The sequence below is a fragment of the Budorcas taxicolor genome, chromosome 16 (assembly GCF_023091745.1).
Source record: "Budorcas taxicolor isolate Tak-1 chromosome 16, Takin1.1, whole genome shotgun sequence".
NCBI classification, from domain to species: Eukaryota; Metazoa; Chordata; class Mammalia; order Artiodactyla; family Bovidae; genus Budorcas; species Budorcas taxicolor.
The window spans coordinates 76,150,772-76,176,586 of NC_068925.1; the positions used below are offsets into that span (position 1 = coordinate 76,150,772).

At 50.8% G+C, this 25,815-nt stretch overlaps 1 protein-coding gene across 2 annotated transcripts in view; it reads left to right on the forward strand.

The window, feature by feature from the left end:
* Positions 1–25,815, forward strand: part of PLXNA2 (plexin A2) — a 228,314-nt gene that overhangs the window by 150,856 nt on the left and 51,643 nt on the right. For both annotated transcript variants that reach the window (XM_052654101.1, XM_052654102.1), the window contains exons 9-12: positions 2,484–2,598; positions 14,192–14,392; positions 16,167–16,263; positions 20,772–20,962. In XM_052654101.1, the coding sequence (XP_052510061.1) occupies positions 2,484–2,598; positions 14,192–14,392; positions 16,167–16,263; positions 20,772–20,962 (604 nt within the window). The remainder of the gene's footprint in view (positions 1–2,483; positions 2,599–14,191; positions 14,393–16,166; positions 16,264–20,771; positions 20,963–25,815) is intronic.

A 25,815-nucleotide genomic window follows, 5' to 3' on the forward strand; every position in this document is an offset into this window, starting at 1 on the left:
CTGAGCCTTCAACTTTTCAAGGAGGAAGCGAAAACCAGACCCAACCATCGGTCCCCAGGGGGCTTAGGTGCTGCCCATCTGACTTCACCAGCCACGTCCAGCAGCTGAGTGCCATGGCTATGAGTTCTTACAGCTGTGCAGAAAGCCAGGCGCACTTCATAAGTAAAAATCGGGGCCAGGAGTGGAGAGAGACCCATACTTAGTTTCTGCCGGTCTTCTCTTGAAGTGAAACTGAGACTCTTTCCACATCATCTGGAAACTCATGTGCTGTGTGATTTAGAAAAAGAGAAACCGGGGTCTCTATAATAGGGCCATGTAAGAGCCATGTGACCTTGGTCATAGGCAGGAGCAGAGGTCAACCAAGAGCTCCAGGCCAGAGGGAGAAGCACCTGGGAACGTTCTGTGGACCCATCCTTCCTGTTGCCCGGGACAGCATCTGCCTGTGGACTCCAGTGGCATCAAGTTTGAGGGTCCAGGCTGTGGCCACGATGGGCCCAGCAATCCGTGTGGGGAAAGGCTCTGTTAGCAGCTAAGCCCTAAAGGAATCTTTAAGCCATGAAAACAGACAGACGAGCTTCATTCATTTCCCCTTTTCTGATCTGGATTTTCATGATGAGAATCATCTGCTGGAGTTCTCAGGTCTCCAGAGTAGCTAAGGAAGGAGACATCACTTGGACCCATTTGGGACAAATCAGTAGATGAGACAGAAAGACAGAACAAGTGATAAAAAGTGGCTTGGGAGGAGCCAAGACAAGGCGCTAGAAGCTGAACCGGCTAAAATCGTCCCCTAAGCCCTGTGTCCAATCCCAGCTACCGTGTTTTGGGAACCGCGAGCATCTTGGAGTGGGAACTCCCCAACCCCCTCTCACGCTCCAGCACAGTGGTGATGGAACCCATTGCTTGTGAGAACGTCCTCATCTCCACAACACCCCAGTGTGATGTCACCGCTCTCAACCGTGGATTACCGTGGCAGTGGAGATGCTGTCACGGGCAGCAAGTTTTAGCAGAAAGAAACGCAAGTATCTTTGACCTTTTATTGCCACGCACTGTCTTATCTTATCCGTCCAGTTACAAATCACAGGATCGTGTTCAAGCCTCTCTTTTTACTATGGTAAACTAAGGCCCAGAGGGGATAGGTGCTCCATTGGAGGTCACCAAATTAGCAAGTGGACAAGCCTGTTCTCGAAAAACCCTGATCTCATCATCCTTGATCCATTTTTGTGATTTACTTGCTGAATCGTAAGATGTGAGGAGGACCCAATCCATCTGGCCTAAGTTCAGGAACGAAATAACTATGGGCATATCTAGAAGGGGATGAAAATATCCGGCATGGGGAAGAAGCGTCGATGGGATATCGCGCCTGGTCCGCCGTGGTTTATAAGCCAATGGGCCCTGGATCAAGCCCCATCCGCCCAAATGCCGTTAGAGCCCCAGCAGGTGGCGCCAGTTTGCAGACCTGGCCATGTGCCTGCCAGGTGGGTCCTGGACTAGGGGATCTGGCAAGGACCGAGGAGGTCAACTCCACCGGCCAAACCTATTTCCCTGACGGTGGTCTGACCGCACACAGGGAGCCTAGATGATACACAGAATGCAGGGAAAACCGGAGGGAAAGAGGCGCTCTACCTGGCGAGAAGGGCAGGAGCCACACGCAGCCTGTCGCTCCCATGTCTGGCTACTTGGAGAGGGCGACAGAGTTATCAGCTGATACCATTCACTCCACTCAAACTCCAAAACACAAGTGATATGAACCACCTGTGAACACTCAAATATGCTTTAAGAGCTTGAAGTAACAGGTACGTTAAGCCCCTAAAAATAATACATTTAGCATTGTATTTTTTAAAACCACATCCTATACGTTATCTTGTTTGACACAAAACAACCCCCTGGAGTGGACAGAAAAGTTTCAGTACAGACGGATGAAGAAATTCTGATTCAGCAGGTGAAGTGACTTACTCAGGGCAGCCCTAATGGCAGGGCCAGAGGCAAAACAGGAACCAGGTCAGCCCAGTTCCTATCGCTGCTCTCCTTGGGCCATTCCCTCTTATAAGTGGTGCTAGGCTGGCAAATGTTTAGCTATCAGAAATCAGGGAGAAAAGCTTATTAGGTGGCATTTTCCAATTTCTATGGCATAAATACTCCCTCTGTGGCTCGTTTCAAGCTGCTATCATGTCGATGACCCGCTTGCAACATTCCTGAAAATATGAATAATTGGCTGTCATGAGCGGAAACAGAGCAACTCCAGCACTCCACTGCTTTCGGAGACGTTCCCACTCTGGACACGTTTCTCCCTCAATTTTCTGGTCCCCTGGTCCCCTGAGCATCTTAGAGGAAGAAGCCACAATTTTCAGGGCTGGGGATGCCCCCCAGCCCACCCCCCTGAGAGACTCGGGTGACAGACTTCCATCATGGCACGTGGGCTCCCAGGCCCCCTTCCCTTCCCTGTGTGCTCTCCTCTTTGCCTCTTACTGTCTGCGTCTTTGCAGGTGCCTGTCCTGTGTCAACAGCGCCTTCCGCTGCCATTGGTGCAAATACCGAAACCTCTGTACTCATGACCCCACCACCTGCTCCTTCCAGGAGGGTCGGATCAACATTTCAGAGGTAAGCAGGGCTCCGCCTGGCACGGCAACATCCCCAGTGAATCCGCACAGACCTCCCTTTTCAGATGGCCAGTCCAACAGCTTGGCCATCTCCTTGCCCTGGTCCAGGTTGGCTTCTTCCAGAGAGGTTATTATAAAGCCAAAAAAAAAAAAAAAAAAAAAGTCAGCAAATACTCCTGAGAAGGAGACGTGTGCTGTATTTGCTAGATTCCAGGAACTGTATTCATTCAAAAGTACAAGGGGAGCTGAGAGCTGAGACTGAAAGCTCAGAGGAAACATATCCAACCACACGGGCTCCACGGTCTAGAAGAGTGTAGAGAATGGCATTTGTTCTCTGAGTTTTAAGCCCTCTGCTCGGCTGCAGACATAGTTTAGTTTAATAGCACGTTCACTCTCGACCACTCTTCCATGCCAGCCTCTCTTCCTAGGCAAAAATTCAATGATTCTTTGACTCTTTTGTAGGACTGAGTAGGTGGCCTTAGAGAAGAGAGAGGCAGTCCGCTGGTGAAAAGAACCCAGGCTTGCTAAAAGTCACATTTTATGAGCACAGTTGATGTGCCATCCCTAACACCGGTTCCACCTTTGTTATCAACACAGGGAGATAATAAGTTGCTTATCTTTCCAATAAATAATCCCACCCAGTGATGTTTCCTTGAGGTTCACTTTCTTACAAGCTCACAGCAGGCCTTAGGACAACGAAGCCTGCTAGGTCAATGTCCTTTTCTCATATCTAATGTTTTCCATGCCCCAGGGTGACCAGTAGTTGGGTTTGAACAATTGTAGAGACCTTACTTCTTCCCACAAACACACATGTGGGTGAATATACATCCCCATCTCGTTCTACCTTTTAGGAAATCCATAAATGTAAACAAGTGATGTGTAGCATGTACAAATATTGCTGTGACCTTCGTCTGTCTCCCTCTTACATTAGACTGAAGAAGTGAAGTCGCTCAGTCGCGTCTGACTCTTTGCGACCCCGTGGACTGTAGCCTCCCAGGCTCCTCTGTCCGTGGGGTTTTCCAGGCAAGAATACTGGAGTGGGTTGCCATTTGACTACAGCCTCCTTAAAGGCAGGAGTTATATCTTATCATTAAATCCTCAGGACCGTTTTCAGTGAAAGTCTGCAGTGTGCATGCATGAAAACATAGAGGAATCAATGACCACTGTAACCAAACGTCATTGATAGGAAGTGTTCCTTGGAGCTCCTTGTCTAAGATTTCAAGAAAGTTTCTTGTCTCTCCTAATCAGGGTAGAAGTAACAATTACTTCCAAGAAAGAGCACCTTGATCGACATGATCATGTTGTACACGTAATTTTTTTAATTAGATGATAATTGCTTTTGTGTTGGTTTCTGCTGTAGAAGGGAGAAGGAAAGGGCAACCCACTCCAGTGTTCTTGCCTGGAGAATCCCAGGGATGGCGGAGCCTGGTGGGCTGCCATCTATGGGGTCACACAGAGTTGGACACGACTGAAGCGACTTAGCAGCAGCAGCAGCAGCAGCAGCTGCTGCTGTAGAAGAATATGAATCAGCCATTCAGTTCAGTTCAGTTGCACAGTCGTTTCCAGCTCTTTGAGACCCCATGGACTGTGCACACCAGGCCTCCCTGTCCATCACCAACTCCTGGAGTTGATTCAAACTCATGAGCCATTGAGCTGGTGATGCCATCCAATCATCTCATCCTCTGTCATCCCCTTCTCCTCCTGCCTTCAATCCCAGCATCAGGGTCTTTTCAAATAAGTCAGTTCTTTGCATCAGGTGGCCAAAGTACTGGAGTTTCAGCTTCAGCACCAGTCCTAATGAATAGTAAGGACTGATTTCCTTTAAGATGGACTGGTTGGATCTCTTTGCTGTCCAAGGAACTCTAGAGAGTCTTCTCCAACACCATAGTTCAAAAGCATCAGTTCTTTGGCACTCAGCTTTCTTTATAGCCCAACTCTCACATCCCTACATGACTACTGGAAAAACCATAGCTTTGACTAGATGGACCTTTCTTGGCAAAGTAATGTCTTTGTTTTTAAACATGTTGTGTAGGTTGGTCATAACTTTTCTTCCAAGGAGCAAGCATCGTTTAATTTCATGGCTGCAGTCACCATCTGCAGTGATTTGGGAGCCCAAAAAAGTAAAGTCTGTCACTGTTTCCACTGTTTTGCTATCTATCTGCCATGAAGTGATGGGACCAGATGCCATGATCTTAGTTTTCTGAATGTTGAGATTTAAGCCAACTATTTCACTCGCTTCTTTCACGTTCATTAAGAGGCTCTTTAGTTCTTCTTCACTTTCTGCCATAATAGTGGTGTCATCTGCATATCTGAGATTGATATTTCTCCCAGCAGTCTTGATTCCAGCTTGTGCTTCCTCCAGCCCAGCGTTTCCATGATGTACTCTGCATATAAGTTAAATAAGCAGGGTGACAATATACAGCCTTGACGTCCTCCTTTTCCTATTTGGAACCAGTCTGTTGTTCCATGTCCAGTTCTAACTGTTGCTTCCTGACCTGTTAAGTGTCCCTATTCGCCTCCCCTTGAGGCTCCTTCCCACTCCACCCCCACCCAGCCCTCTAGGTATCACAGAGCACCAGGCTGAGCTCCCTATATTATACAGCAACTTCCCACCAGCTGTCCGTTTTACACATGGCAGTGCAGATATTTTGGCGCTGCTCTCTCAGTTCGTCCCAGCCTCTCCTCCTCTTGATGTGTCCACAAGCCCCCGCTCTGTGTCTGCGCCTCTATCCCCGCCCTGCGGATAGGCTCATCAGGGTTAAATACCTCACGATTTTATTCGTCAGTTGTTGTTTAGTTGCTAAGTCAGGCTGGACTGTTTTGCAGCCCCAGGTACTGTAACTCACCAGGCTCCTCTGTCCGTGGGATTTCCCAGGAAAGAACACTGGAGTGGGTTGCCATTTCCTTCCCCAAGAAATCGTCCTGACCCAGGAATCAAACTCGTGTCTTCTATATTGGCAGGCAGGCTCTTCACCACTGAGCTAAAGCCCAGTTATACCTCAATAAATCTAAGTTTTTAAACTTTTAATTTAAGAAGAAAGTAAGCTTTGAAAGGTTTCCCAAACACACACACACACACACACACACACACACACACACACACACACACACGGCCTTGAATTCTTCTTAGCTTCTGAAACAATATGTGTTATATTCATGCTAGAAAAAAAAATGAAATCTGCCTGTCTTGAAAGAAAGACACACAGATGGTGTCCACAGGCGGTATTTAAGGCAGACCCAACCGCAGGTGCCTCCGCGGGATGGAGCCAGTTATCTCGGGCCCCGAGAACCTTTCAGGGAGGCCTTTCCTCCAGCCAGTCGGGATGCTTTGAAGTGGCTGCCCAGAGAGCGCCACGCTGGTCTTAGTGGGCCTCGGAAATTAATCCCAGCCCCGGGATCCTGCAGGAGGCTGAGACCGCTTTTCAGGCCTGTCTCCTCACCCATAGTAAAGGACCCATGAGCCGAGGGTGCGGTGGGAGAGAGGGGGGACCCAGCCTGGGCGTCCACAGGACAACGGCCAGAGGAGGCCGGACGCCGGGGGCAGGGTGACGCTGAGGCCAAGGCTGGGCAGCGAAGGGCCTCAGACACTGACCTTCATACCACTTCTAATCTCCTAACTTAAGTTAGTAAGTGTTAGTCGCTCAGTCGCTCCCGACTCTGCGACCCCATAGACTGCAGCCCGCCAGGCTCCTCTGTCCATGGGATTCTCCAGGCAAGGATACTGGAGTGGGTTGCCATTTCCTCCTCCAGGGGATCTTCCCAACCCAGGGATCGAACCCAGGTCTCCATCACTGCAGGCAGATTCTTTACAGACTCAGCTACAAGGGGAGCCCTTAACCTCCTAACTTGGTTGATGAAATAAGTCGAGGAGGACGACAGAATGCTGAGAGAGAGGGAGAGGGAGAGAGATGGGGAGAGGGGATGACAGGGACGTCCGGATGAGAAGCCACTCCATTTTCTCCTGGCGGCGGGACTTCTTCAGGCCCAGAGAAACACAGAGCCAAGCCTGACAGGACCTGCAAGCCACAGGAGCTCGGGCAGGGGGTGGAAGACCCAGCGAGACAGTAACTCTGCCCTGTGTGGGGCCAGGGGCCTGAGGCCCAGAGGGCTAGCTGGCATCATGCCGCCTCCCTCACATGCTCTAGAAGTCCCTGGAACACAGCTCCCTCTTGGCCACGGGTAACTCAAGAATTCCAGAGAGCCGGGCCTGGGGGAGGCGGTTGCCATCTGAAGTTAGGATTAAATTAATACCAAAAGAGCCCTCGGGGGAAAGCCAGAGGCTTCCCGGCTCCGTTTTCATTTCCTCTCCTTAATGTCTGCTCCTGGAGGTGAGAGAAATGCCTTAGTCTCATCGCTTCCTCCTCCTCACCCTGCTGACAGGCCCCAGGCCCCACCCTGGGGATGGGCCCTCTCGGAGGGGCGGCCCCGGGCCCCCCAGGCTCCTGACTTAGCTCAGGATGGGAAGCGGGAGGCAGGACCCTAGGAGATGGCAGGGCTGCAGCCCCTCACACATCACTTCCCAGCTGACAGCCTGCAGACCCTGCTGCTTGCTGTCCGAAGCTTGCTTTCGGGGGAAGCCCCTACCCAGAAAATGGGGGGAACCACAAAGGTGCATGTGTTCAGCTTGAGCGAGGTTCCTTTATTCGGTCGGGAGTCTTTCCTGGCATCCTCAGGTTCTTCTATGAACTGGAGATCCCTTAGCTGTCCCTTTGGGGTTCCTAGAATATCTTTTATGCTTCCAGTAAGCCCCCTCCCCCCTGCCCCACTGCAGTTTGAACCAAAATTTTACATCTATCTACTTCTTAGAAACAATATATAACTGATTAGCCCCATTGATTTGTTTAGCAAAGCCAAGACATAACGCATTTGCATTTCTCTCGCATGTGACAGGAGGGTGGGGGAGGGGAGCCGCACCAGCATCACTCAGGAACTTGTTAGAAATTCAAATTCTTGGGCCCCATCCCAGAGTAAGCCGAAGATGGAGAACCACTGACATATGGCATCTCAATTGATTCTCACAACGGACCTGCAGTTTCACATAATTCATATTTGACAGATGTAGTAACCAAGATGCTAAAAATTTAGTTTTTTTTTTTTTTTTTTTGCCTAAGGCTACAGAGAACTCAGGCATCCCAAAAGGCGGAGTACAGGATGCTTTCTCCAGAAAATCAGGCCCAGTTCGCGTGTCTGTTTCCATGGTCTCAGCTACACTTGCAGTCCTGATCTTAGCCAGGCTCTGTGCTGTTGGTCATGAGGGTCCGGGGTAGGGAGAGCGTATGTGTGGCACTCAGTCACGTCCAGCTCTTTGAGACCCCATGGACTGTAGCCCGCCAGGCTCCTCTGCCCATGGGATTCTCCAGGCAAGGATGCGGGAGTGGGTTGCCACGCCCTCCTCCAGGAGGTCTTCCTGGCCTAGGGATCCAAGCCGCATCTTTTCCATTTCCTGCGTTGGCAGGCGGGTTCTTTACCCCCAGTGCCATCTGGGAAGCCCCCCAGTGTGGAGGGGCCCACACAAATCCATTCGCACAGATGGAGAAACTGCCTGTGGAGGACAGGTCAGTAGTACCACGTCCAGACGCAAAGGTGGCCAGTACATGAGGTACGTCTGCCCACTTCTTTCCAAAGGGCTGATGGACCGATGCTCCCAGGCTTAGTCCTGAAAACCAAGAACCTCTGTGCTAAGTGAAAGTGTTAGTCGCTCAGTCCGACTAACAACCCCGTAGACTGTAGCCCCCCAGGCTTCTCCATCCCTGGGACTTTCCAGGCAAGAATGCTGGAGTGCACTGCCATCTCCTTCTCCAGGGGATCTTCCCGACTCAAGGATCGAACCTGGGTCTCCCGCATTGAGGGCAGACTCTTTTCTGTCTGAGCCACCAGGGAGGTCCCAGAGTGAATGAAATTCAAAATAAACATATTAGCAGTTAGCATTTGTTGAGAGTTTATTATATATGCAACATTATACGTGTATATTTTTAACCTCAGTTGTAACTGTTCTGTGAAGTAAATTCTGTCCTAGATAAATGAACTGATGAGTTTAGACAGTTTTCCTATGATCCTCACATAAATGCAGAAATCATGATTCAGTGTTCCCAAGCTGGCGCTGAATAAGTTCAAGTCCTCTGATCCTGCATTCACATGAGAAATATGCAGTGATGATATTAACATGGTTAATCCAGTTTATTACCACTGACGACAGACCTTCATGTCCCTCTTGCCTGCAACCTAGAGTTGTCAAGTATAACTGGTCCCATTCTATAGATGCCTGTATGGTAAATCTGTTCAGTCATGTTTGACTCTTTGCAACCCTAGGAACTGTAGCCCACCAGGCTCCTCTGTCCATGGGATTCTCCAGGCAAGCATACTGGAGTGGGTTGCCATACCATCCTTCAGGGGATCTTCCTGACCCAGGGATCGAAATCCCATCTCTTAAGTCTCCAACATTGGCAGGCGGGCTCTTTACCACTAGCGCCACCTTGGGAGCCCATTTTGTAGATGAGGAAGTTGAATTTCAATTGAGCCATCTCTTGAGTGCTTTTAAGTTCATGAGCCAGACCTTCCCCCCACTCAGAGCCCAGCCAGTCTCGGATGGGGTCCCAGAAATCTGGGCCCCCCTGGGCCAGGTGAAGCAGTGACACAGTGTTTGCAAGCGGGTGTGCGCCGGAGTATATATGGCTTTCAGCTTGAAAAGCTCATCTCCCACCATGGCTAAACCAGGCCTAGTGAGATGTAGATACATAAATATCTCCTTTACACCCTGTCCCGGGGGAAAGATAGAACCACATAAATCCGATTAGCTTACCCGGATGCGGGCTGCTCTCTCTCTTTGAAGTCCAATGGGTGAAGATAATGTCATTTGCACATGGGAGCCGTCGTTTCCGAGGGCTGAAGGAAGGGTCCCCCGTGCTGAGAGCTGGTGAAGTACAGAACAGGGTGGACCATGTGGCCTGGAGGCTTGTCCATCAGGCTGCAGGGCCAGCATCCTGCCCTCCCCCCTCACGTCTCCTCCTCCTCAGCCCACCCCTCCCCCAGGATGTCCCCAAACAGGGCATCTGCTCATCTTGATAGAAACTCAGCTTGCTGCTAAGGAGTGGGATCCTGCTGCCCATTGACCTAGAGGCAGAGGGAGGAGCAGAATGAACTACAGAGGTCATTCAGGAGACCGGGGGTCTGCAGGAGCAATGTCTTTCAGCAGCGTTCACAGCAGTCCTCACGCTCTGCATGAAGGGCGCAGCATGTGTCTGTATGCAGGTGTGTGTGTGTGCTCCCAGGAGCAAACAGGTTGGAAATGGCCTTTTATATTTGATGAAACCTATCACCTTCCACGGGCTTCCCTGGTGGCTCAGCTAGTAAAGAATCCACCTGCAATGCAGGAGACCCCGATTCAATTCCTGGGTCAGAAAGACTCCTCTGGAGAAGAGAGAGGCTACCCACTGTAGCTTGCGCTTCCCTGGTAGCTCAGCTGGTAAAGAATCCACCTGTAATGCAGGAGACCCCGATTCAATTCCTGGGTCAGAGAGACTCCCCTGGAGAAGAGAGAGGCTACCCACTGCAGCTTGGGCTTCACTGGTGGCTCAAACGGTAAAGAATCCACCCGCCATGCGGGAGACCCATTCCTGGGTCAGGAAGATTCCCTGGAGGACAGCATGGCAACTCACTCCTGTATTCTTGCCTGGAGAATCCCCGTGGGCAGAGGAGCCTGGCGGGCTACAGTCCATGGGGTCCCAAAGAGCCAGACCTGACCAAGCGACTAAGGCAGCGCAGCGCAGCATCACCTGTCACAAACCCCAGAGGAACTGGCGTTCCGACAGCGTGGCGCTGTTCCTGGCTGCCAGCTCTCCTGCACCTTCCACCCGCACCACCGCCTTTCCCACCCAAGACCCACTGCCGCCTCCAGACAGCCAGCAGAACCAGCTCATAACCCAAGGAGTCTGTGTATCCCCTGTTTCCTAGGAGAAGAGAGGACACCTGGGCACCAGCCACTTCTTTTCTTTGCCCTAGAGAATGCAAGGAAGGATGCGATTCTGTCTGGCCCAAGAGAAATAGCCAAAAAAAAAAAAAAAAAAAAAAAACAAGCAAATCCTGAGATTCTTTTCTCCAGGGGCAATCTCAGAACCCTTTTTAGGCATTTGGAAGCCCCTAACCATCACCCTTCAGCTCAGTCCCAGAGAGTCTGAAACAGCAGACCACAGGAATTATTTTTAAATAAAATTTTAGAATCTCTTTTAAAAATGCATAAAAGTACTCGCAAAGTCTACTTATGATTCTTAAACTCTCAGGCTGAATCAGACAACCCAGCCCGAAAGATGAGGGTGTATGTGGGTATGTAGGTGTGTATTTTTGCATGTACACATGCATACATGTATTTTTTTCATGGTTGATAGGATTCTACAATCTTGTTCACTAACCTAAGACATCATACTCCCAAAAGTACATCTTAAAAACTCTGCTTGTGAAATTTGAATTTGTTCTCTGAGCTCATTAGAGGTGAAAAACAACGGGTCATCCTTTACAATATATCAACTAGTTCTGATTCTGAAAATCTGTTCTCTCCCTCTCTCTCTTACAGGTACACACACACACACACATGCACACACACCCCTTGCTGTACTGTAGCCTTATTTCCAGTCTAAATTAAAATTCTGATTTATTAGACTCAATGAGGATTTTTAGCCACTAACAGGAAATAGTATCTCCTTTTCTATGGGATGCCTGGGTTTTCCTAAAGTGGTGTTCACTTTTTTTTTTCTTGGCTATAAATATATGAAAGACTCTGTCAAGAGGGCCCTCGGGGAATGAAAGTAAAAGTGCAGCAAAGAGCAAGTTTATGAGTTGGCAGCTTGAGTGACTGGCTTCTAAACAGGGCCCCATCTGTTCTGGGGCTGCCTCCTGATTCTGTCTCCTGTGGAAACCGAGCTTGCCCATGCCCTCACAGGCAGTCACCGAGGGATGGCTCCATGACCCCAGAGGTTCTGCCAGACCCTCCTAGACGGGTTTCTGTGGCACACTTCTCCTGGATCCAGCTTTCCGTAAATCCTCAGGATTCCTCCATAGATACGGACATACCAATTTAGCAAGCCTGTGACTCCAGAAACAGTGACCATTTCAAATCAATCCCAGTTTTGGGAGTCAAACTCCCGCCCAAGTCTCTAGATGTCCGGAAGACAGGGATTTACCCTCATCTCTGAAGAATCTGGGAAGTTGGAGCCGAAAGGAAAGTTTGAGATAGTTTTGTGTCTCTTGCTTTACTTCCTTGATTTCCACTTACCTTCCCACAAGCCATGAGCAGCTGTCCACTACATGTCAGGAATGGGGATAAAGCCTGGGGATACGGAGGTGGGTAAGATGCAGCCTAATCTTCAAGGCTCACAGGCCAGTGAGGAGGACAAGTCAACAGGAAGCTGCAACTGTGAGGGCTCAGTGCTGCTGGCGGAGGGCCCAGGGGAGGGGTGGGGAGCATCTGTGGCCTGCCAGCTAGGGCCAGGGCCAGGGGCTGCTCTACAAAGAAGGAGCTGCAGAGCTGAGTTTGAAGGCTCCGGTGCTCTTGCCTGGAAAATCCCATGGACGGAGGAGCCTGGTAGGCTGCAGTCCATGCGGTCGCTATGAGTCAGACACAACTGAGCGACTTCACTTTGACTTTTCACTTTCATGCATTGGAGCAGGAAATGGCAACCCACTCCAGTGTTCTTGCCTGGAGAATCCCAGGGACGGGGGAGCCTGGTGGGCTGCCGTCTGTGGGGTCGCACAGAGTTGGACACGACTGAAGCAACTTAGCAGCAGCAGCAGCAACTAAAGAGGGCTGAGTCAGGGGCCAGGAGGAAGATTAGGGGTGGACGGGGAGTGTTTCCGGTAGAGAGAAAAGCATCTTCAGAGAACCAGAGGTTGATGAGTAAGGATGATGACTCTTCAGGTCTAATCTTAAATTCCTCTGTGGTATGGCTGGACCTTGATGCACAGGAATCTCAGAGTAATAGGGACGCGGGGGCCAGATGGTGAAGGACTTCCTTCTGAGGCCCACTGCTGAAGCCCACATTGAGCCAGAACCCCCCATCCCCCACCCCCTACCCTCACCCCGCCGCCACAGGCCATCTATCGTTCAACATTCCTGCCGTACCAATGGCTTCTTTCCTGGGATGCCTTGGGCCTTGGAGAAGGACCGTTTATTGTTCTAGACTGTCCTACGCCTTGATGCTTTTGAACTGTGGTGTTGGAGAAGACTCTTGAGAGTCCCTGGGACTGCAAGGAGGTCCAACCAGTCCATCTTAAAGGAGATCAGTCCTGAATATTCGCTGGAAGGACTGATGCTGAAGCTGAAACTCCAATACTTTGGTCACCTGATGCAGAGAACTGACTCATTGGAAAAGACCCTGATGCTGGGAAAGATTGAAGGCAGGAGGAGAAGGGGACGACAGAGGCGGAGATGGTTGGATGGCATCACTGACTCAATGGACGTGGGTTCGAGTAAGCTCTGGGAGTTGGTGATGGTCAGGGAGGCCTGGCGTGCTGCGGTCCATGGGGTAGCAAAGAGTCGGACACGACTGAGCAACTGAACCGAACTGTCCTACACCTTGAGGAAGTTCACCATCCTCCCCCGCCCACCCCTACACTAAATGCCAGTAGCACCTTCTGCAGGAGAGCGACAGAACAACCCTACACCGTCCCTAAAGAACCACCACCACCACCGTGGACCACAGAGGACAAGGAAATAGGCGCCTCCTTCAAGACTTGCCCCAGCTGATCCTTGGAGACAGGACACGGCTGCACGTGAAGGAGGCTGCGTGTCCTCACTGCCCCAGGCCACTGGGCAATGTCCTCTCAGAGAGGGAGAAAATGGGCAGGGGGCTGGAGCTGTGGGGAGGTGGCCATCTGGCCTCTGGCGGAGAAACAGCCTCTGGAAGAAGAGCTGGGGGACATCACTCTCCTCCTCGCGTCCTGCCTCTCTCATGGTCCTTCCCGCAGCGTGGGCCCACCAGGACTTTCTTTTTCTTCTGTTTTGTTTTCCAAAGCAACATGGTCTTCACGCCGGGCCTGGTAATGAACTGAGATAAAAAGCCAGAGCAAGCATTTAGAGCACTGATAGTTGAGGCAGGGGGGTGGGTGCAGTGGGGGCTTGATCCACCTCCTGGAAAGACTGCTCAGTCGGAGCTGGGAGCTGAGGCTGCTGATAACAGATGGCTTCGGGCATGGACGGTGCAAGTGGGTGGGGAGCTGGAGCCCGGTGGGGAGAGGCAACCGGCAGTGGGGGCATCCAGGCTGGGGACAGGCACATGTGGAGCCTCGTTTAGCCTGTGTCTCAGGAGATAAAAATTCCGCAACCTGCCACAGCGAGGCTTGAAAATTTAATTCCTCGATGGTAACACGCACATCAGATTCAGGATGACTCGTGGGCTGGGGATGACAGTCTCAAAGCCCCGGAGCTAAGAGATAGATCTCACGTTCCCTGCCGACTCCACAATGAGGAGTGTCCTCGGGGGCAGCCCGCCTGGATGCAGGGGGGTCTGGAGCGGCATCGAAGGCCTGTCCCTCCGCCCGGGCTTGGGGAGTAGGGAGGTATGAGCCAGGACAGACCAGACGGAGGCCTTCTGCTTGCTCCCCAGGACTGCCCCCAGCTGGTCCCCACCGAGGAGATCCTGATACCTGTCGGGGAAGTAAAGCCAATCACCCTCAAGGCCCGAAACCTGCCCCAGCCTCAGTCTGGCCAGCGGGGCTATGAATGCGTCCTCAACATCCAGGGGGCTGTCCACCGGGTCCCCGCCCTGCGCTTCAACAGCTCCAGCGTCCAGTGCCAGAACAGTTCGGTAAGAGGACCGGGGCCCAGGCTGGCCAGAGCCGGCCTTTCTCTCACACCTGAGCCAGGGCCTCAGCCTGGCCTCCCCTCAGCTTCTAGAACCTTCCGCGTCCACAAGCAACCCATGTCTGCAGAGACAGAGGAGCATATAGAGACACCTGGGGTTCCTCAGCAGAGCAGGGCAGGTGCTGGAGGGAGTGGAGGGCTGCAAGGACCCCCGTGGCTTAAATTGAGAGCTTTGCACCCTCTGAGTTGAAAGAGTACCTCTTAGCCTTTGGTGAAACTTTTTCAGCACCAGTCAGTGTGACCCCAGAGCCTGCCCCAGTTCGGGGAGTGGATGCAGGGAGGGTACCACATGGGAGGAAAGCTGCGGAAGGCACTGGGGGAGGTAGGAAGGCCGTGGGGAAGGGGGGAAGAGGAGGAGGACACAGTGAACCTCAAGAGCAGCGAGAGTTAAACCGATCCCGAATGCTAGACAGAGAGCCCCACGAGGTGTTTCATTATCCTGCTAGCCCAGTGAAGATCTTTTCATCTGCCAGCTCCCTGTATCCGCCCGTGGGGGGTCAGCTGGGAGATGGCGGGGGGGGGGCTGGTGACAAAGGTGCTGAGGGAAGGTAATTCGCCTGCGAGCGATAAAGAGAAGTCTTGGGCCTCTTATCAGGGAGCTGTCAGGTTCCCAGGTCACGGGCGCTTGATAGAATTTGTAATTGGTGGAAGACCGCCCAGCACCCAGGGAAGGTGGGAGATGAGAAAGCCGTGGAGCACGACAAAGGGAGGAAGGTGGCGGGAAGCCGGGGCCGGGGAGGGGGGCGGGCGGACAGTGACGGGCCCTGGGAGCCGCGTGACCAGGCTGGGCAGCCCCCACGGCAGGGAGTCCCAGGGGCGGTCTCCGCCGAGGCTCAGGAGCTGGACCACCAGAGGGGCGGGTTCTGATGTGTCTGAGGGCTGAGGGTCCCAGGCAGAATCAACACCGGAGGAAGTCCACTCCCGCCTGTGGCTTGGTAGCCTTCAGGGGTTAGGTTGCTCAGAGGTATGCCCACAGAGCTCTGGGCACTGTCCCTAGTGGACTGTTGACGGAAGTAAAGCTCACACGTGGAAAGAAAGGGCCCCTGCAGGGCCCGGCCGATCGACCACTGAGGCACTGCTGTTTGTTATGCACGTGCTGTGTCAGGGCTTTGCGGGGTGTCCAGAGTGGTGTGTGGACTTCCTAAAGAGACTTCCATGGGGGAAAACGCAGTGCAGATCCCAGGAAGTGCCGGGTTCAAGACCAAACACCAGGGGACGAGGAGCACGGGGTGGGCTGGGAGGGAGGGCAGAGAAGACCCCTGGGGGAAGGTGCGTCTGAGCCAGGCTAGAAGAGGCAAGGGGCTGGAGGCTGGAGGCTGTCAGGAGAGGGGAGGCTTTCCTTGTGAGGTGTGAACTGAAGGTGCAGCGAGGGGCTTAAGAGAGTTTGCTCAGAGACAGGGGCTCCAGAGGTTTCTGGAGGAAAGCAGTGGAAGTGAAGTTTGGAGAACTAAGCCTGGATTGGATTATAGGAGGTTTTGAATGCCAGCAAAAGGATCTGAGCGGGGTCCTGTTGGCACCAGTGACTGGCAGTCGGAGGGAGGCACTGTAGGGATGATGTGAGCGGCGCCTGGGGCTCTCGTCTCTCCATCTGCTCCTCTCTCATCCCAGAGGGAACCCGGGCCCCTGGTTTGTTTCCTGGCCCCCTGGGATGCCAGCAGCCTCCTGACCCCCAGGATAGAATTCCTCGTGAACGTGTGTCCCCGCCCCTCTCCCCGCAGTACCAGTATGACGGCATGGACATCAGCAACCTGGCTGTGGATTTCGCCGTGGTGTGGAATGGCAATTTCATCATCGACAATCCTCAGGACCTGAAAGGTAGGCAGCTACTTCCGGGTCGAGTTTTGATCTTTTCACGACCCTGGGAAAGACCGGGGCTAGAGGGATCAGAGCCAGCGGCCGCAGTGCCATGACTGATACACTCCCCCTGTCTGCGGAACTCTTCAGAGGCACCTAAAGCAACATTTGGCACATCAAAGGAGTGCTGTTGGGAACCTTGTTTTATTGCAACTAGAACATCCGCCGGGTGGCTGCCGGATCATCGCCTGTTCCTCTGCCTTCCAGAGACTTTGAAGTGTCTGTGGAACCTGACCAGGAGAACAGCGGGCAGGAACGTCCGGCTGGTTTCCCTAGAAATGGAGATATTATTCCCAATGGGGTCGTGGTTCACCCTGTCTTTGGCCTTAGTCGCTGTACCAGGAAGGCTTGTCAGTCTGCTCCCCCGGTCCTGAGGTGGGTGGGAGGGCCCAGCTTGCTGACTCCAGGGCGTGGCTGTTGTGGGAAACCTCGAGAAGGAGCTGGGCTGATGCGAGAGGGGGCGTTCCATGAGGTGGCCTCATTCTGGTCCTGCAGACCCACGTGGAGGTCCTCCTGGATGCCAGGACGGCTGCCCTCCATACAGCATTCCTTCCAGCTCTCCAGAGTGACTGAAGTGACTCCAGTTTGATGAGCACCCTGGCTAGGCACTCACTGAGTGATTTATTTAGGATTTTTTTTTTTTCCTAATCATTGTAACCCTGAGGAGGATGCCCTAGCATTATCTTCATTTGATAAATAAGGGAACTGAGACCCAAAGACGCTAAGAGAGGGACCAAGACTGCTGGCTTTGGCAACCCGGACGCTAAAATTGGAACGAGGCAGAGAGCAGCCTGACCCTTGTACAAAGCGATGCAAGCTCACGAAGTGTTCCGTGTTTTTAAGACAAAGACTGTGTAGGATAACTTATATGTGGAATCTGAGTGGGGAGGAGAAAAGTCCCAACTCATCAGAAACAGAATAGAAAAGTGGTCAGGGGGTTGGAGAAATAGGGGGAAGTTGGTAAAGGGGTACAAACTTCCAGCCCTAAGATGAAGAAGAATCTAATTATAGCGTGGTGACTATGGTTGATATCACTGTGTTATGGAGCTGGAGTTTGCTAAGAGAGCAGAACTTAAATGTTCTTAACATTTGTGTGTTCTTAACATCTATTAATTAACTAGATGGGAGGAATCTTTTCGCTCTGTAGTATATCAAATTATCACTTTAAATATTATACAATTTTTTTGTCAGTTACACCTCAATGAAGTTGAAAAAAGAAAGAAATGGACCAAGAGTCAAATAATAAGAGCCAGGATTTGAACCCAGACAGTCACATTGTGGAGCTCAACCAAGTCACTGTCCTTCCTCCCATGGCTCAGGCCACTGTGAGATGTGAAACTTCCTCCCCCAGAACCCTGTCCCCTGACCTGGGCCATGAGCCACATGTCACGTTTCAATTAGCTAGGGTTTTCACAAGCCTGTCCTTCAGGCTGAGGTCACCCCAGGGGCACAGAGAGAGGGACCAAGGCCCCAGGAGGACCTGCAAGTGCTTCGGCTTCTCCTCCAGACGCTGCCATCCCTGTGCTGGATGCTGCCATCAAAATCAGAACTCAGGCTGGGGGATTCTTCTATTTCTCGTCATGGAGTGAAGTCGCTCAGTCGTGTCTGACTCTTTGCGACCCCATGGACTGTAGCCTGCCATGCTCCTCCGTCCATGGGATTTTCCAGGCAAGAGTACTGGAGTGGGTTGCCTTTCAAATTTTCTCAGTGCTAGGAGATAGACATTTCGCCTGCTGAGAATCTGGGCTTAGTTCCCGGAGGTTGCCTTTGCACCTGGAGTTTTAGAGAAAAAAAAGTGGCCACATCCAAGCTGTTGCATCAGAATCCTCCCTTTTGGCGCCCAACAACTTTTAAGCAGCTGCTTGAATGCATGGGTGTCTTCACACTCACTTCCCACCCAGAGCCTCTCTGTCCCTGGAAGCTAAAGCCTCTCTGTCCCTGGAAGCTAATGCATTCTGTTGAGTGGAGAAAGTCATGGTGCAAAGGACTAGGATTCCATAATCCCACAAACTGGGGTTCGAATCCTGCCTCTTTCACTGATAGCTAGATGAACTCACACTAATTACTGCTCCTCTGCATGTCCCAAGTTCTCTGCCTGGGCAGTGGGGGGCCATCGTGAGGCTCAAATGAGGAATTAGATGTGGACCATTCATGCATGTTACTAAATGCAGTGTGGACCTGTTCATTTTAAGATTCCCATTTCCTGCTCTATACCATAAGAAACCGTAGGATCAGGATGTTTCAATGTAGTCTCTGTAGCTGAGATTGAGGAATGCTTGGCAGAGCAGAGGAAAAGGATGAAAATAAAAGGGAAGAATAAACCCATGAAAGAATAAAAAATGCCCCTATCTTGGGACCTGTCCCTGGCCTTCAGATGCACGCTGCCCAGGGGCCTGCGAGCTCATGTGTGCTTGACCAGAACTGAGAAAGGGCTTTCCAGTATCCCACTTCTAGAGAATTCCTCCTGGGACTCCGAATTCAAAACACCAGCTTACAACAACCGAGCCTCGGGCTCACAAAACAGTTCTGCCACTGGCCTGTCTAGGGCTTCTACGTCAGGAAGAGACAAAACCAAAAGCATATGCGGACTCCAGAAGTAGCCAGTTTGTCCTCTTTCGGGACGTTCTCTCCACCCACAAGACTGTGTTGACCCTCCTTCCTTATGAGCTAGCCCTGTCCCCACGCCGCTGGGCACGTGGCCTTTCTTGAAAGCCCAGCTGGCATCTCTCTCAGACCCACCAGGTGCCCTGTGTGCGCCTCTCCTCTCGGGACCTGCATTCTAGAAGTGCAGCAAATGTTCTCCAGCTTGGGGCACTGACCTTTAAACTCTGAGAGTCCCTACCTCTCTCTTTGAGCTCTCTTTGAGCTTCATTTTTGCCTGAAATGGGGAAATCAGTCCTTACCTCTTTCAACGAGTCCATATGTGCCAGAAATAGAGGCAGCAGTGTAAACATGTGGCTTGAGTTGAAAGAAAAGATAATAAGCAGGTATAGAACATAGGCTATGTTGCAGACACTGTGTTCATCACTGAATATACCACATCTCATTCAAACCTCACGAAAAACAATGATTATTGTGTGGATCACAACAAACTGTGGAAAATTTTTAAAGAGAAGAGAATTCCAGACCACCTCACCTGCCTCCTGAGAAATCTGTATCCAGGTCAAAAAGCAACAGTTAGAACTGGACATGGAACAACAGACTGGTTCCAAATAGGAAAAGGAGGACGTCGAGGCTGTATATTGTCACCCTGCTTATTTAACTTATATGCGGAGTACATCATGAGAAACGCTAGGTTGGATGAAGCACAAGCTGGAATCAAGATTCCCAGGAGAAATATCCATAACCTCAGATATGCAGATGACACCACACTTAAGGCAGAGAGAAAAGAAGAACTAAAGAGCCTCTGGATGAAATTGAAAGAGGAGAGTGAAAAAGTTGGCTTAAAACTCAACATTTCAGAAAACAAAGATCGTGGCATCTGGTCCCATCACTTCTTGGCAAATAGATGGGGAAACAGTGGAAACAGTGACAGACTTTATTTTGGGGGCCTCCAAAATCACTGCAGATGGTGACTGCAGCGTTGAAATTAAAAGACGCCTGCTCCTTGGAAGAAAAGTTATGACCAACATAGACACCATATTAAAAAGCAGAGATATTACTTTGCCAACAAAGGTCTGTGTAGTCAAGGCTATGGTTTTTCCAGTGGTCATGTATGGATGTGAGAGTTGAACTATAAAGAAAGCTGAGCGCCGAAGAATTGATGCTTTTGAACTGTGGTGTTAGTCAGTTAGTCTTCTTCTTTGGAGAAGACTCTTGGGAGTTCCTTGGACTGCAAGGAGATCCAACCAGTCCATCCTAAAGGAAATCAGTCCTGAATATTCATTGGAAGGACTGATGCTTAAGCTGAAACTCCAATACTTTGGCTACCTGATGCAAGGAACTGATTTATTTGAAAAGATCCTGATGCTGGGAAAGATTAAAGGCAGGAGGAGAAGGGGATGACAGAGGCTGAGGTGGTTGGATGGCATCATCAACTCAACAGACATGAGTTTGAGTAAACTCTGGGAGTTGGTGATGGATAGGGAGGCCTGGTATGCTGTAGTCCATGGGGTCTCAAAGAGCCAGGCACAACTGAGCGACTGAACTGAAGTGACTATCTGATCCCCGTGTTACAGACTAGATACTCAAAGAATTTAAATTCTTTGTTACATCACTAGGAAGTGCTGAAGCTCCAAGGAAAGCCCTGATCCAATTTAATCTAGAGCCAGAATTCTTAAATAATAATATTTTATGTCGTGCCCTTTAAACGACTGCTAAGAGCCTCAATTTATTATTAATTCCCCGTCAGTTATTCTTTGCAAGGATAATGACAGTCGGTGTTATCCATGGACGGGGCGGTTTCTATCACGCTCGCAAGCAGAGGGTAAGCAGCTCCCTGTGTGACCGCCCCGTCCCTCTCTCTGCAGTCCACCTCTACAAGTGTGCAGCCCAGCGGGAGAGCTGCGGCCTCTGCCTCAAGGCTGACCGGAAGTTTGAGTGTGGCTGGTGCAGCGGCGAGCGCAGATGCACCCTCCGGCAGCACTGCGGCAGCTCCTCCAGCCCCTGGCTCGACTGGTCCAGCCACAACGTCAAGTGCTCCAACCCTCAGATCACCGAGGTAAGCCCCCCACGTTCCCAGAGTGGGACGGGATGGCCAGGAGCTAACTGCCCCAGGGCGCTGGGAACTGAGCCTTTATGGAAGAACGCTTGATGTAGAGCGAGGTTAATGCGAGGGCAGATAACGCCTCTCATGGTGTCCCGATGGCCCAAGTCCAAGCATAAGCGACAAGCGTGTGGGAGTGTGTCCTCATGCACATGCACAGCCATGCATGTGCCTCAGTGTGCATGTGTGTACCAAGGAGGCAGAGCCAGCCCAGCCTGCCTGCCAGGCCAGCTTTGCCAGGTGGGGACGAGAAATTGGCTGGATGGTGGGTGAAACATTTCAGAAAAAACGGGCTCCGCTTTTCTCAGCAGAAATGTGATGTCAGGGGCTGCAATTAGCTCAGAGTTGCAAAGTTGAAAAGGGAAGGAGAAAGCGAAGGCAGGCACTGCATGAGCCACCGTACCATTCCCCGGGCTTCCTTTCTGTCCCAATTCGTTTGTGCATTTTAATGGAAAGAAATAGGTAACTAATTATCCTGAGGAGGGAAAACATGATGTTTCCTGAATGGTCAGTTGCAAGGGAAGGTGAAGAGATGATGTGAATGAATACGCAGCTGCTTGGGGTTTGAATGGCCGGGGAGAGGAATAGTTGCGTTTAACTTTGGTTGCCTTGGGAGCCCATCACTCTTTACTGCTCCCTACTCACCGACTGTCGCTTGCACTTTGAAACTAATTACACATTCCTTATGATGACTAGGAGTATCAGCCAGGGCAGGTACCGCTCTGTAAGTCTAATAAAGCAGGAGCAGGAGTTCTCTGCTGGTCCAGTGGGTTACATTCGGGCTTTCGCTACCATGGACCGGGTTCTAGATCCCCCACCAGGGAACTAAGGTCCCACAAGCCATGCAGTTTGGCAAAAAATTTTTTAAAAAGAAAAGAAAAAAGAAAGCAGGAGCGGCTGCTCCTCTTCTGCTTCTTCCCTGAGCAGCTGCATTTTCCCTTTTCCTGCCTCATTTTCCCATTACTGGCCAAAGCAAGCCAAGTCTGGCTCTCGCCTGTGTCACCGAGTATTGGGAAACTAATGGAACATCCCTGCGACCATTTTGCAGCTTCAGATCAGTTAAAAAAAAAGAAGAAGAAAGAAGAAGCCTCAAGATCAAATGAGTATTGTTAACCTACCATGAGATATTCGAAGAGGGAGCAAATATGTGTTTGGTGTGCTTGGCACTGTCTCATTTAGCCCTCATAAACTCCATGAGAAGCCAAAATTCTCACCTCCATTTTACAGAGGAAGAAAACGAGGCTCTGAGTGATGGAACTGTCCAAGTTCACAATGGCAGAGCTTACATTTCAGCTCAGATATATTTAATTGTAAGAACATTTTGAAAGTGTCTATGATTTGCCCAAGTAATATTAAACAAGAAGGGGGCTTCAACTGAGGGTCTAGGTCCGGGCAGCCGAAGAGTGTGGTTAGCAAGATGAACAAAGATGTGCAGTAGAAAGCATGGATTAACCAAAAGTTGATAGAAACTGGAGAAAGAGAACTCCTCAAAGGGTTGCTGAGAGCTAAGTTAATTGAATGGGGCTGGAAGGATCAGCGGAAGGCACGCTGTAAAGATCATGACTTTAAATGATATGATTTGCTTTTTGCTTTTTCACTAGAGGTAATTAAAGAAAAAAGACTATAGCATGTTACTGTGGGTGACTTGGTGGCTGAAAGCACACCAAAAGGCAGAGCCCTGGTACCTGACAGTAAAAAGAACATTCCTTGCTCAGCATGCCAGCCTTTAAGAGAGAATGAGATTATGTTGTTTGAGGGTTTTATTTCTGGAAGTAAAACCTGCCGTAAATTAGGAATCGATCTCCCAAAATAAAATCCTTTTTTGTATGATTGTAAAGTAAAAAAGAAGTGGGCTTCCCCATCCCTCACATCCAGCCTTCCTAGTGGGTACAGACCAGATGCCGTGTATACACAGGACTGTGAATCCCAGGGACAGCGAGGTGCTGGAGGAGCATATGTCCCTCCATCCGGGTTCTCATCCATCCCTGTATGAAGGTGCTGTGAGAGTGTGGACACTGCCCTTCAAAGACCAGGCTTCTATGATCCCGTCCTTCTCTTGGCCATGCCCGCTGGTAGTGCCTACTGACTCTCTCCTGTGCCCTCATCTCATCGGCAAAGTGCTCGCCGGGACTGCTGGTGGCACCCCGGCCTCTGCCCCCAGACGGCTAGCTCCTTGAGCCGCTCAGGGCTCCGTGCCTTCTCCCTGATTCTAGTGATTTCCAGCAGCGGCTGCCCTGAGAACTTGCTCCGTTCTGTAATTCTTGCTGTGGCTGTGATTCGTCTCTCTGCTTCTGCACCTGCGGTCCAGGGGCGCTTGGATCAGACAGTAGGGACCAGTTTCCATCAGCCTCTCTCACCCTTGCCAACCCTGACTGCTGCCCCAGCCCCGCCCAAAGGCGGGCTTCTCAGGAGAAACCTCTGCCCCCAGGCCCCTGCTCACTGACCGGGGAACTGACAGGCTGCTCCGTTCCCTGGGACACCCAGGCTATTCGATGCTAATTAACCCCCTGAGGTAATTAGGTGGTAATTGATTTTCCCAGTGAATGCAGCAGCAGGAAGTGGAAACCCTGAGCAGTGGGGTCTCTCCCGTTGGTGTTTTTCAAGTAGAGGCTGTGGACAAAGAAAGAACATCAGGGGAGAGAGACAAGCCCACACGGTGTCTCCAGCCACTCCAGGGACAGCAGGCACTCCGGACAGGACACGTGGGTGGGAGAAGCCGGAGCAGGAACATTCTACCCGAGTTCAGCCTGCACCCCCTACCCCCAACCAAGCCTCCTCTCCTTACAAAAGCCATTTTTTACTTTTTAAACTTGGCATGTTTGAGATAATTTCAGACTAATAAAAAGGTGCAAAAATAGTACAAAGAACTTTCATATACCCTTCACCCAGATTCTCCAAAATTAGCATCTTATATAACCACAGTACAATGATCAGAATCAGGAAATTAACTGATGGAATAACGCTGTCCAATATACATGTCTTCTTCACATTTCCCAGTCGTCCCGCTGATGTCCTTTTTCTGGTCCAAACTCCAATCCAGATCACGTGTGGCATTCGTCATCACGACTCCTCAGTGCCCGAATCCCCAGTCTTTGTCTTTCATGACCATTATTTTGTAGAATGTCTTTCAATCAGGATTTGTCTGATGGTTTTCTCACGATTAAATTCAAGTGACATATATATGTTTAGCAAGGAACAGTAAAACAACTAGTTTGCACGCATTAGCCGACCTGATTTAGCCCCAGTGGCCAAATCTAGGGCAATGTGAGCAAGAAAATAAATAATCATCCTAATGTACTCGATGCGAGAAAATAATATAAGAATGTGTGGTCCTTATTGATATAAGTAAACAATGTGGGAGAGAGGAAGCTCCTCTTTATACTAGAATTCCAAGTCCTAAAAATAGAAGGATTTAGGGAAACAGAAATACCACTTAGCAAAGTTCACAGTAATCTTTGTTTCAGGCAGCAATGTCCAAAGAAGGCTAAAATTAGCAAATGAAAGAACGGTGAGAAATGGGATACTCACAGAGCCTCAAGCTCTCTCCCCACATGACCTGGGGTCATTACAACAAGAATGGTATAGAGTACTTTCGTATACACTTTACTGTGAAGAAGCCTGGTGGACAGTGGTTAAGGGCTTAAGGTATCTTAACCAAGTGATCAGTTAGCATCACCAGTAATCAGGAGAATTAACCTCTGTAGCATGAGCTGAGAAGAGCACCACCTCATTTCAGCGGCATCTGTTCCCAAGAACGTGTGATTTGTTAAAAGTGACTTTTAAGAAGAGTCAACTCATTTCCTTTACCTCAGCTTTCTTGGCTAATTCCTTGACGTTGGCCTAGCTCTTTTTTTCTTTTTTTAACAATCAGAATTCTATGAGCTCTGTGCTCTTTTTTACATACCTCCCTCTTGTCTCTGACCCTCTCTTATCTTCAAAAATGTATAGCCCCTCAAGATGTGCCCACGTGTAAACAGGTGCCATTGACCGCAAAGATCCTTCCGGAGGGAGGAGAGAAGATTCTCTGATGGCCCACGGTGGTTCCTGGGAGCAGCAGAATGCCCACTGCTGGAAACCAGTGGGGACTGGAATGGGGCTGTCTTGCTTGCGGGGGCAGGGCAACCAGTGAGCTGACCTCCAAGGAATTCTACTTTAGGAAAAGGAGTGAGCTGAAGCTTAGTTGGATGAACAGCTGTGTTCTGCCTTAACCCCTGCTAACCCAGCTGTCTCCATGGCAACCAAGCCCTCCCTTAGACAGCCATCTCCTGTGGCAGCTCCATGTAGGACACGTCTTCCAGCCGATTGAGTTTCCCAGTTTGCCTCAACTTCAGGTTAGGACCCCCTCAGGACTCACCGTCTGCTCCCTTTCAGCCAGCCCTTGGTGTGATAATGACGCTGTCCCCGGCGGGAGGCATCCCAGGCTGTCCCCGCTCCAGCTGTCATCCCGGGCGTCTGCACACGTGTCACCTGTTCAGGCCCCAGAACAGGAGATGACGCGCGGAGGTTTGGAAAGCACGCTTCTGTTCTTCCCCAGCGTGTGCCTCAGGGACCTGCCAGGACATCACCGTGGAGGATGTTAGGAGCCGTCCCGTAGAGAGAAAGCAAAGCCCAGAGAAACTGAGTGGGCAGCGCTCAGCAGAAACGGCCAGTGGAAGAGGTTCTTGGGAGAGAACTTCGGGAAGGGCCAGGAGGCATCGGAGCACCTGTGAGAGAGGCCTCCACTCCAAGCGAGCGCATTGGTCTGCTAGGGCTGCAGGGATCAGACTCCACTGGGGACCTTAAGAAAAAAACAGAAATTTGCTTTCTCA